The sequence below is a fragment of the Eumetopias jubatus genome, unplaced genomic scaffold (genome assembly GCF_037043125.1).
Source record: "Eumetopias jubatus isolate StellerSeaLion01/CBP00866 unplaced genomic scaffold, mEumJub1_p1.0 scaffold_7, whole genome shotgun sequence".
Classification (NCBI taxonomy): domain Eukaryota; kingdom Metazoa; phylum Chordata; class Mammalia; order Carnivora; family Otariidae; genus Eumetopias; species Eumetopias jubatus.
The window spans coordinates 111,325,215-111,337,954 of NW_028274813.1; the positions used below are offsets into that span (position 1 = coordinate 111,325,215).

Below are 12,740 nucleotides of genomic sequence, written 5' to 3' on the forward strand. Positions count from 1 at the left end.
TTAGTAAAACTGATTAAAAATTTTCAAATCCAAATCACCACCACCACCAACAGCAGCTAATACCTACCAAGGGCAAACAAGATGTCAGGCACGAAGTTAAGCACTATACATAACTTATTCAATTCTAACAATTACTTAATAAAGCAGAATTACAAACCATACTTTACTGATAAGTAAACAGAAAGATAAAGAAGCTTGACAAAGATCAAACATAATAAGTACTACAGGAACTGAAATATATGTCTGTTCTATACTGAAGACCAGTCCATCTGATTAACAACTACACTGTACAAAGTAAAATTCTAAAATTCTTTCCCATGGTGAGTGTCAAATGTTGATGGAAACCTTTATTTTCCAAATGTAATGTCTCATCTGTCTTCATAGTTCCATATTTCTAAGTACATTTCATAAACTAATCCCATCTAATTCGTTTTAAAAATTTTCTCTTGGTTTCTATTAACAATACATTTTGTGATTTACTACTTACCCTATTGCTGGTTCCATATTTGAAATTCTTAGGGTTTGCTCTTACGTACTCCTACAATTTTCACTCAATCATCTGACATCAGGGGATCGCAACCATAGTAATGGCTTTAAACACTATCTATATGATGAAGCCCAATCTGTATTTCCAGCTCAGACCTTTCTTGTTATGTCTGAGATCCATTTATACATCTTAAAGGTATCTCAAACTTGAAAGAGAATGCATAAGACTAGTATTACTTAAATGTTTTGAAGCATTTGCCAGTGAAACCATACAGGCATGGAATTGCCTCTGTGGGGAAATTTAAACTGCTGATTCAAATTATTTAACAGAAATAGGAGTCTCAGGTTTTCCTATATTTCTGGTGTCAGTTTTGATATGTAAGCTTTTCATGGAATTCTCCATTTTATTTATGTTGTCAAATTTATTGGCAAATATGTTCAGACCCTTTTTAATATCTGTTGAGTATGTAGTTTTCTGATATCTGTATTTTTAAAATCTTTTTTCTATTATAGATTATTTTCTATTACCTTTTATTATTTTCTGTTATCTTTTCAAAGAACCAATTTTTGACTTTGTTAATTTCTCTATTGCATGTCTGCTTTCTACTGCATTAATTTCTAGTCTTCCCTTTATTATTTCCCTCTAATTGGGGCGGGGGGTTAATCTGCTGTTCTTTTTTCAGTTTCTTGAAATGGAACCTTAGATAATTCCTTTCAACCACTTTTCCTAATATATGCATTTAAAATTATAAATTATTGCTTTAAATGCATCCTACCAATTGCTACAGATTCTGCAAATTTTAATATGTTGTATTTTCATTAATGCTCAGTTTAAAATTAGCATTGTGGGGGCACCTAGGTGACTTAGTCAGTTAAGCATCTGCCTTCGGCTCAGGTCATGATCCCAGCGTCCTGGGATCAAGCCCCTCGTTGGGCTCCCCGCCCAGTGGGGAGTCTGCTTCTCCCTCTCCTCCCCGCTGGTGCTCACTCTCGCTATCTCTGTCTCTGTCTCTCTCTCTCTCTCAAATAAATAAATAAAATCTTTAAATATAAAAAAATAAGTAGTAAAATTAGCATTGTAATTGTGATTTCTTCTTTGGCTCATGGGTTTCATAGAAGAATTGTGTTTAAACACTCAAAGACTGTCTAGCTATCCTTATGATATGCCAAGTAAGTCAGTTTTTAATAATCCTGTTCAAATTTTTAGTTTTTACTGACTTTGTGTCTTATTCTATTAGTTACTAAGAGATATGTATTAAAAGCTACAACTAGATGGATTTTTCTAGTCCACTTTTGTCCTCCCTTTGGGCTTTATATATTGAATCAAACATTAAGTACATACAACTTTTGAGGATTGTGTCTTCCTATCAAACTGGCCCCTTTTATTGGTATGAAATGTGCCTCTTCATCTTTAGTAATACTTCTTGCCTTAAAGTCTACCTTGTCTGATAATAATTCCTTTTAGTTAGGGTTTGGGTGGTATACATTTTTGCATCCTTCTACTTTCCATATATATTTTTTCTATATATATTTTTTCCATTAATTTACTTTCAACCTATCTAAGGATGATCAATCATAGGCATGAGTGTATATATTATATGATTCCATTCACCTGAAATATTGTAATAACAAGTAACTCTAAGGACAAAAAATGAGGATAGTGGTTATTTCTAAATGGGGGAGAATGAGTAGGGAAGGGGCATGACAGAAATTTGTACACTTTAGATTTATGCACCTCACTGTATGATTTTATAGCTCGTTTTCTTGTTTTTGTTTTAAACTGCATTTTAAAATCTTTTTTTAAAATTGAGATATAACATATAATGTATAAGGTATACAATGTGTTGATTTGATACATTTATATACTGCAATATGACTACTACTATAGCATTAGCTAATACCTCCATCAGGTCATAGAACTTATCATTTCTTTTCTGTGGTAAGAACATCTAAAATCTGGTCTCTTAAGAACTTTGAAGACAATGTTATTATCACAATGTTAATTATAATCTCAATGCTGTGCATTAGATCTCCAGAACTTATTCATCTTCTAACTGCAAGTTTGTATCTTTTGCCCAATATCTCAATTCCCCCAGCCCCCAGCCATGAGTACCATGAGTACCATGATTCCACTCTATTATTCTTAATGTTTGTTCTAAAATCTGTTCCTTTCTGTCTTTTCCATCTTGAAATAACACTTCAAATTCACCCATCAGCTATAGCCAGAAGTCACTTACTTAGCTAGGATCCATCAATCAGGTCCTACCACTTAAACTTCCAAAATATATCTCATAATCATCTATATTTTCTCCAACTCTACTGCCACCCCTGTGGTTCAGTTTACCTTAACATTTCACCTCAACTATTAAAAAAATTGACCTCCCAGCTTCCACTCTTCATCCTCTGCTGTTTCTTCTCCTCAAAGTAATCAAAGCAATCTTTTAAAAACACAAATCACAACCTGTTTAAAATCTTTTCATGGTTCCCCATAATAACTTCCATAAAAACCAAACTCATTTAACTTGGTCTAAAAGCCATGAAGAATTAACTTGCTATTCATTCTCTAAATTCGTTTCATTCACTATCTCCCCCTTGCTCACCATAATCTACTAACACTGACTTGTTTTCAATTATTTTAACATATTAATTCTTTCCTATCTCATGGCCTGGAATATTCATCATCCCAACTCCTCACCAAGGTGACACTTGCTTCAGGTTAACTCTCAAAATTTAAGTTCTCAGAGAGGTATTCATGGATCTCCAAATTCAAAGTCCACTATTTCACTACTCTTCTTTCCTAGAACCCATTCATTTATTTATAGCAATATCCCATTTATCCATGTTATACACACATGCGTGCATGCTTGTATATGCTGAGCCAAGAACATGTCTGTCTGGTTTATCACTAAGTCATTCCAAGCCCCCAAGCACAGAGTCTGACACATAGTCTGTGTTTAACAGGTACTTTGTGAATAAGTCAATCATTTACAGATGAATGAGTGATTTTAGTTGTGACTCTCACCTCAAGACCCAAGAGAAAATATATTGCTCCACTATTCTCTGCCTTGCCTGGGAAATTATCTTAAATGACAGACTTAAACACCAAGTGGTTGAAAGGTAACAGGCTCACTAATTACAAATAAGAAATGGCCACAATTATGAAGATTCCCCTCCACAGGAGTTAAAAGTTTCAATATATTCATTGGGAGTGCAAGCTCACAAATACCAAATGGTGCATAAAGATATGAAGCCTCTGTTAAGCCTCCCGGATGCAGAGAAGAGAAAAATTCAACAAACTACATAATGAAATATTAGTTTCAAGATATACTGATGCTATCTATTCTTCAGATTTAAAAAAACTATTAGAAGGGACTGATGCTGAGTTTATCTATAGGAGGAAACCAACAAAAATATCACATAAGACAGTAATATGTTGCAAGGTAGAATCTGAATGTTAGTAGTATCTTTATGTCTCCAACTGTTACTGATCAAGAGCCTCCATAAACTACAGAGAAGGCAGTGTGACAGGGATGATAATACATACAGTAAAGAAAACACTTTTACCCTGAAGGCATATTAATGAGAAATTTACTGACCTTTACCCCATATTTTACTTTCCCAGCATAATGCTTTATGATGAAAGCAGGCTCCATCACGGCTGGAAATTCAATGTAAGAATTCTCTTCATGTTGATGCTTAAATTTATCTAGCAATGTTTGATTTGTAGCCTGTGGAAAGCTGAATCAAAAACAAAAAACAAAAACACTAAAGAAAGATGTAGCTGTTAATATAGTCTTTTTTTTAATACATTATAATTACATTGCCATGTAACACATTTACAGCAAATTACAATGAGTTTTCACTTACATTATCTAATCTGATTCTAACAAGCTAAAAAGTGAGTATAAGAAGGACTGGTGTTTTATAGATGAGGGATCAAAAGTCACGATTTGCCCAAACTCACGCTTTGCAAGTTGTAGAACTAAGAAATTAACTCAGGTCGGGGCGCCTGGGTGGCTCAGTTGGTTAAGCGACTGCCTTCGGCTCGTGTCATGATCCTGGAGTCCCGGGATCGAGTCCCGCATCGGGCTCCCTGCTCAGCGGGGGGTCTGCTTCTCCCTCTGACCGTCCTCCCTCTCGTGCCCTCTGTCTCTCATTCTCTCTCTAATAAATAAATAAAATCTTAAAAAAAATTAATTCAGGTCTTTAGATATTTAGCTCAGGTTGCATTGTGTGGCACTTCTGTAATACCTATAGGATAATAAAACTCAAATGATACATTGTTCGGGCCAAGAACTTCCAAACAGAAAATGATCTCTCAATTTGGACAGGTCTTAAGTTCATAGTCATCTTCTGTTTTCCTATTTCTTCATATATAAAGTAGCAATTTTCTTACCTATACCAGTAACTACATAATTTTATACTATATCTATTATTATTTCAAATATGTCTCAATGGTTTATATTCATTGATGAGCATTTCATATCTACTTATTAAGAAATAATTACATGATAGCAAATACAGGAATATAAAAGTTTAGCGGGCGCCTGGGTGGCTCAGTCGTTAAGCATCTGCCTTCGGCTCAGGTCCTGGTCCCAGGGTCCTGGGATCGAGCCCCGCATCGGGCTCCCTGCTCAGTGGGGAGCCTGCTTCTCCCTCTCCTCCCCACTCCTGCTCTGTCACTATCTCTGTCTGTCTCTCTCTCAAATAAATAAAATCTTTAAAAATTAATTAATTAATTTCCAACTCTTGGTTTCAGCTTGGGTCATGGTCTCGGGGTCCTGGGGTTGAGCCCCACAGGTCAGCTCTGCACTCAGCACAGTCTGCTTATCCTCCTCCCTCTTCTCCTCTCTCTCCCTCAATCTCTCTCAAATAACAAATAAATTATTTTTTAAACAAAAGTTTAGAAAAGAAAAAAATCACTCGTGGTTGGGAATAATGGGAAGATTCAAAGAAGATATAGGAGGCGATTATGAGCTAAATGTTAAAGGTTGGGTAGGAGTTTCATATAGAGGAAATATCATTGACAGAAAAAGGAGAAAGCAAGTATCTTTCAGAAAAGTTTCATTTAATCAGAGTTGAAATAATGAGAAATAACGTGACATGAGGTTGTAAAGATGCTGAATACAAAATCTAATGTGTAGAAATGACTCCAAAATTACAAGAGAAATAGTTAATTATGTTATATGTATTAGAGTCAGGAAGGAGAATGGCCTTTGGTGTCAGATAGTCATAGTTTAGATTACCAGTTCTGTATGTGACCTACGGCAAGCTTTAAGAACTAGTTTCCATAAATGAGTACAATGAGGTATCGCAATGTTAACAGAATTAAATAACACTGGTAAAAACATCTAACACTAGCTGGCATCCTATAGGGAAGACATAAAAGTTACCTACTTTCTAACGTTGCCAACACTGCCATTTTCCTATTCATCTAGGCCTGCTTTTGCATTCAAGTACTATCCCTTCCTCAAAACACCTTCACCATCCAGCTCTCCCCGTCCATTCCAGAACTCTAAAGCCATTCTAGAATGGACTATAACTCTTGCAATTTGAAACAGAGAGTACAGTGACAGCCTCTACAGTAGTCTCAGTACTCTAATCTTACCTTGTTTCAAGTCACCAAATCAAAAAAAATTTTCCTATAATACTCCTTTAATCATGTGCCTCCCCTACTCAGTAAAATTTATGGATCACCAAGGCAAAGAGACCAAATCCAAGCTCATAAGCCTAGACCCAAACTCAGCCTCTGCAAACTTATGCCTCACTACTTCACAGCAGGATGCTTTTCTTCAGGAAGGATACTTATCTCATTGTCTCTAATTAATCCTCCAAGCAATCAAAAAGCTTGTGATTTATTTTTCTTACTTTCAAATGGAGAAAATAAACTTTCAAAGGAAGACATATATGAGAACAGTTTTTATTCCAAACGAGGAAAGATGGAAAGAAAAGCTCTCCATATGTCCTATATTCAACAAACACTTGTGGATACACACTGCAATATCAAGTAAAAGAGTTTGGAACAGAGGCAAATCAGACATTATTGTGCATTTCAAAGCTCTTCCATCTAGTGTTCCGCAAAGGCTATCTGCCAGGAAGCTTTAGATTAGTGTTTCCATGCTTCTTTCTGTGTTTCTTTAGCTTTCAAAAATACCAATACCTCGACCCCATTCCTGTGATTTTACTGAAGTGATGCTAGGGTCATGATGACCAGTACTATTTCCAAGTTCCCCAGGTAATTCTTATGAGCAGGCAAGACTGACAAAATGCTATCCTAAATGAATGCTCTGATCTTAATTTCATTTGTTAAAAGAAGACTAGGGTGGAAGTCAAAGATTCTGCATTTCTAACAAGCGTCAAGGGGCTGCCAGTCCTGCTGTCAACACATCACACTTTGAATACCGAAGTAAAGACTGGTAACACTCCTAACATCCTGCTCACACCTAACTTTGCTTATTCTTCTCCTTCTTTCTAAATTTCATGCTGCATCCTTTACAGTCAAGCTTAAATAACTTGCCCGAGGTCAAACAGCCAAGAGATAACAGAGAAAAGATTAAACAAGACTCTGACCCACGCACCTGAAGCACTATAAACAATACTGAATGAGGTGGGAACACCGCTAAGGATATATTTCATGTTACATATTCCCTATAGAACAAAACCATTTTTAGAGGAAAACTACTCAAAGGAGTTCCCCAAAGAGCCTTCCTAAATGTGACTAACTTACTTTCAATCCAACTCTGGCAGAGAGAAAACATTTCATGCCTTTGCATCTTCTGGGATGTTAAAGCACAGAGCAAAGTGGTCCTTTTACAAGAGGAGGTAAAAACAACAGGACTGACACATAAAGTGAAGAAAATAATAATAGAATCTATAAAAAGTTTTTATGGAGGACTGATTATAGAAGCATAATTGAAGGGACAATTAAGAAGTTATTTGTCCAGGGGTACCTGGGTGTCCAGGGGTACCTGGGTGTCTCAGTCAGTTAAGCATCTGCCTTCAGCTCAGGTCATGATCCCGGGGTCCTGGGATTGAGCCCCAAGTAGGGCTCCCTGCTCAGCAGGGAGTCTGCTTCTCCCTCTCCCTCTGCCCCTCCCCACCACTCATGCTTGCTCTCTCTCAAATAAATAAAATCTTAAAAAAAAAAAAAAAGAGGTTATTCACTCTAGTCTCCTACCATCAACAATACCCTGACAGATGATGCAAAAGAATTACTATAATGGGAAATTTTATTACTTTATAAAGCAGCTGCTAATCAGCTCTAATGATTAGAAAGTTCTTTTGTACACTGAGCCAAAATCTGTCTCTGTGTAATTTCTGGCCACATGGCTTACCCCCAGGATTTTCTGGGTAATGGCAGAGTTAATATTCTCTTATTGGGCAATATTTATATCTATGTGAGGTAGCAAGTGACCAGGGAAATATAGTCTTTGTATAATAAGATGTGAACTCAAAATATTTTACATAAGGAATGACAGGCCAAACAAAAACCCCTTCCTCTATTCATGTTTTAATTACATACTCAGCTATCTCAATTTGCTACTCACAACCACCTTAAGATATATAGCAGACAGCATTATCATTTCTCATCATTGCCTTTTTACATGCAAAAAACTAAGAACCAAGAATATTCAGAGATTTGCCAAAGGTAGCTAACAGAGATGGAATGCAACCCTGAACTTCTGACTCTATAGCCTATTATGGAGAAACATTATAGGACAATACTTCAATGCACAAGCTAATTAGTCAGAAATGCCTGGAGTGTCTGCATCTCAAGTCCATCACTTACTATCTATATGATCTTCTTCTAGACTTGCTTAAACTGTGTTCTTTTGGTTATCATAAAATACCTCAAACAAATAAAACTGCTTAATATTTTGACATCAACCATAATAGTTCTCAACACTGAGTATCAAATCACCTATGAAGCTTTCCAAGATAAAATACACCAGAGGTAAGGTATGTGAGCAGTTAAGAACTACTAACCTTACAATTTTATAAAAGATAATATATGTTGTAGGGCATATAGAGCAATGCAAAAAAGAAACTTTTACACAACTTTGTACATAAAATATTTTTGTGTTAATTGCATTTTAATTCATTTAGATTAATGGAAATAGTCTATATGTTTATGGCATATTAATAGGGTGACATACAACTTACCATACAAACCAGGATATTTGGGAGTAAAAGTAGGCACCTTTAATAACTAAACTGGACAACAGGCATAAACTTTAGATTGTCCCATTCAAACCTGATGATGTATGGTCATCCCACCTATGATAGTTAATCCCCAATATTTTATATCTTGCTTCAGTGGGTATAATGGTTATAGCTAGAAATCAAGTGACCTAATTTAGTTACTTAATATTTTAGTGGAGAGTGACAGAAAACTCACATACTCTCCATCACTTCAGTTTCTCCAGTTCTAGATTTGCCATCTTATAGGATAACTATAAATAATACTTTACAGAGTACTAAAAACACTCTGGAGGATGCTATATGAAGTTCTACTTCTGAAGCTTATATATATGTTTGGTATACTACACAGTGCTAACAAAGGATGTCAAATACTTGGCATATGTTGCTACTTTCCACCTGCACAGCTGTGGCAGACATCACTAATCTATCATGATATTCTTTTCTACTGAACATGAAAACTACAAACACATCTCATATAAAACTCAATTCAAGAAGAGAGGAATATGCAACAAAAAAAAAATATGCCAACAAATTTAACATCAAAGTAACTCTGTAGAAGAATCTGGAAAAACTCAAGGAAAAAATGCATTCAATATTATAGTTCACCCAATTTTCCTAGAAACATACACACACAATAAAATGCACACAAGAGAAACTTTGGCTCCTTATCGATTATGTAAGAAGAAAATTTAAGACTTAAAAAGACATGAAAAGCCCAAATGAAAAGAATCATACTTTTGATTGAAAAGTACTTGCTGAAAGAATCATACTCACTTGCTTTCTTCATCCAGAAGATGGAGCAGACCTGTTGGTTTCTTGCTAATAAGATTTATGCAACAGGTATTATCAATATAATCTATATTGTGCCAGCTGATACCTTCAGTTCTATACTCCTCCTAGGAAATAAATTCACAATTTATTCATCTTGCAGAAAATAATAGGTATATGATAATAAAAACTGAAAAGCTTTTGCCAGGCTTAAAAGAACTAAACTTTTCCCTTTTAAATCACTAAACCTACACAATGGAAGAATGTATAATTTGGGTTATATAAAACCTTCATACAGTATATGTCTATTTTCATTAAAAAGTACATACAATCAAACTTTTTTGTTACAACGCTATCTGTATACCACTCAGGTGAAAATTTAGGGCTGGACTTGTTTTAGCCACACTATGTTAGGACTGCACTAAAGAAAAATATAAAATATAAGAAGCCTAATTTCTCCTAAACCATCAGAAAGGACTGAGTATTTGTTGGATTATCAATAATGAACTTAATGAAACAATGTCTGGGAAAAGTAAAAACCATCACCTCCAGTGATCACTGATACCATATGGAATTCATATGTACTTCATTCGGTAAAATAAAACCCTTGGGGTTAAAAAAAAAAAAAAACCACCCTTAGAATATGTTAAAAAAAAAAAGTTTCAAATCCAAGATTTTAAAAAGTCAAAGCTCAGGCACTGAACAACTATTCAACTATTAGGCCCCTATTGTTGTTTATTTTTTCTCTGTACTGGGAAATAATCTTATATTCATCCTTGTGATGCTTTTAAACTGTTTTTTCAAAACCTGAAATCTAAAGAAGGTTAAGTTTCTACACTGCAAGAATATTTAGGCACCAAGTAAATACCCCAGTCGGCTGATGACTTTAGTATGCACTGATAATGTTCACACACTTCTCTCCAAATATAGTGGTTTTGCAAATTAGGGATTTTTTTATTTTTATCATTCTTTGGGTATTATTATTATTATTATTAACCTGTAAATAAGACTGGTATACTATAAACTGTAGTTACTCTACTTGGGAAAAGTAAATGTCTGTGCTCACTTCAGCAGCACATATATTAGCAGGACACCTGTGCAGGGATGACATGCAAATTTGGGAAAGGTAAATGCTTAGTTCTTTCCTTTTAAATTAATAATTTCACAAGAAATTAGTTGCTATATAAAGGTCACCCTGCAGAGCAGTAAGCAAGTTTTTTGTCCTGTTTCTTTTTTGTAGCATGGTTAACAAGCATATGGATTCTTACAGACGTTAATATAGCAGTCCAAAATCCTCCCCTCATCTCCTCTTCCCAATGACAATTCACACCCCCTTGCCAAAGTTAACTATTATCCTAACTTCTAATAACACTGATAAGGGTCGCCTGGGTGACTCAGTCGTTAAGCATCTGCCTTCAGCTCAGGTCATGGTCCCAGGGTCCTGGGATTGAGCCCCACACTGGGCTCCCTGCTCAATGGAGAGCCTGCTTTTTCCCTCTCCCTCTGCCTGCCTGTGTTCCCTCTCTCGCTGTCTTTATCTCTGTCAAATAAATAAATAAAATCTTAAAAAAAAAACACTGATAAGACTCATCTGTTTATAAATCTAATATAAACAGAGCCATACAATATATATTCTTTTCACTTTGCTTTTTTTTTACTCAGCATTAGTTTCAGAAACACATCCAGGTTTGTAGGATGAATCTAAAGTTCATTTATTTTTTTTTGCATTTTTTATTTTGTTATGTTATGTTAATCACCATACATTACATCATTAGTTTTTGATATAGTGTTCCATGACTCATAGTTTGCATATAACACCCAGTGCTCCATTCAATACGTGCCCTCTTTAATACCAATCACCAGGCTAACCCATCCCCCACCCCCTCCCTTCTAGAACCCTCAGTTTGTTTCTGAGTCCACAGTCTCTCATGGTTCATCTCCCCCTCCAAATCCCCCCCCTTCATTTTTCCCTTCCTACTATCTTTTTTTTAACATATAATGTATTATTTGTTTCAGAGGTACAGGTCTGTGATTCAACATTCTTGCACAATTCACAGCACTCACCATAGCACATACCCTCCCCAATGTCTATCACCCAGCCACCCCAGCCTCCCACCCCCCCACCACTCCAGCAACCCTCAGTTTGTTTCCTGAGATTATGAATTCCTCATATCAGTGAGATCATATGATACATGTCTTTCTCTGATTGACTTACTTCGCTCAGCATGATACCCTAAAGTTCATCTATTTTTTTAATCCTTTATTTAAATTCAATTTAGTTAGCATATACTGTATTATTAGTTTCAGGGGTAGAACCTAGTGATTCATCAGTTGCATAGAACACCCAGTGCTCATTCCATCAGGTGCCCTTCTTAATGTCCATCACCCAGTTACCCCATCCCCCCAACCACCTCCCCTCCAGCAACCCTCAGTTTGTTTCCTAGAATTAAGCATCTCTTATGTTTGCCTCCCTCTCATTTTCATCTTATTTCATTTTTCCTTCCTTTCCCCTACATTCATCTGTTTTGTTTCTTAAATTCCACGTATGAGTGAAATCATATGGTATTTGTCTTTCTCTGACTTAATGATTTTGCTTAGCATTCATTTTAATTGCTGTAGGGCAGGGGTTGTGGAACATCATACTCACTCATTTATGCTTTATCTACAGCTGCTTTCTCAATGTTATAGCAGGATTGAGACCACATGGCCCCCAAATCTTAAAAGACTTATTCGGTCCTTTACAGAAAAAGTATGCCAAATCTATGAGAGAGCATTAGTTTTCAAACTTTAATATTCAACAGAATCACATAAAGGACTTATTAAAACACAGACCACTGGGCCCCAGGCCCAAAATTTCTGAATAAGTAGGTACAGAGTGGGGTCCAATATTTGCATTTCTAACAAGTTCTTCGGTGATGCTACCAGTAGGGATAGGAGAACAATACTTTGAAAACCAATGCTGTGCAGTATTTATATGCAATTTATTCACCCACTGCACTACTGATAGACATTACAGTTATTTCTAATTTTTAGCAATTAAAAATGCCATTATTAACATTTGTGCACAAAAGTTTTAGTGTGCATTTATATGCATGTTGAAACTGAAAACACAGGCTTCTAAACTACACATGTATAGTAACCTCAGCAGATACTGCCAAGCAGCTTGCTAAAGTACGTGTACCAATTTATGCAACCATCACCCATGTATGGGACTTTCCCATGAACAGTATCTCTAATATTTGTATTATCAGTTTTTTTCATTTTGTCATTCTCATGAATGCCTA

The 12,740-nt window shown here is 35.8% G+C and overlaps 1 protein-coding gene across 6 annotated transcripts in view; it reads right to left on the minus strand.

Annotated features, from left to right (window-relative positions):
- The window catches only part of MYO9A (myosin IXA), a 291,397-nt gene that overhangs the window by 175,392 nt on the left and 103,265 nt on the right, over positions 1-12,740 (minus strand). For all 6 annotated transcript variants that reach the window (XM_028100036.1, XM_088024883.1, XM_028100037.1 and 3 more), the window contains exons 12-13: positions 9,463-9,584; positions 4,083-4,224 (exon numbers count right to left, since the gene is read on the minus strand). In XM_028100036.1, coding sequence (XP_027955837.1) covers positions 4,083-4,224; positions 9,463-9,584 — 264 coding nt within the window. The remainder of the gene's footprint in view (positions 1-4,082; positions 4,225-9,462; positions 9,585-12,740) is intronic.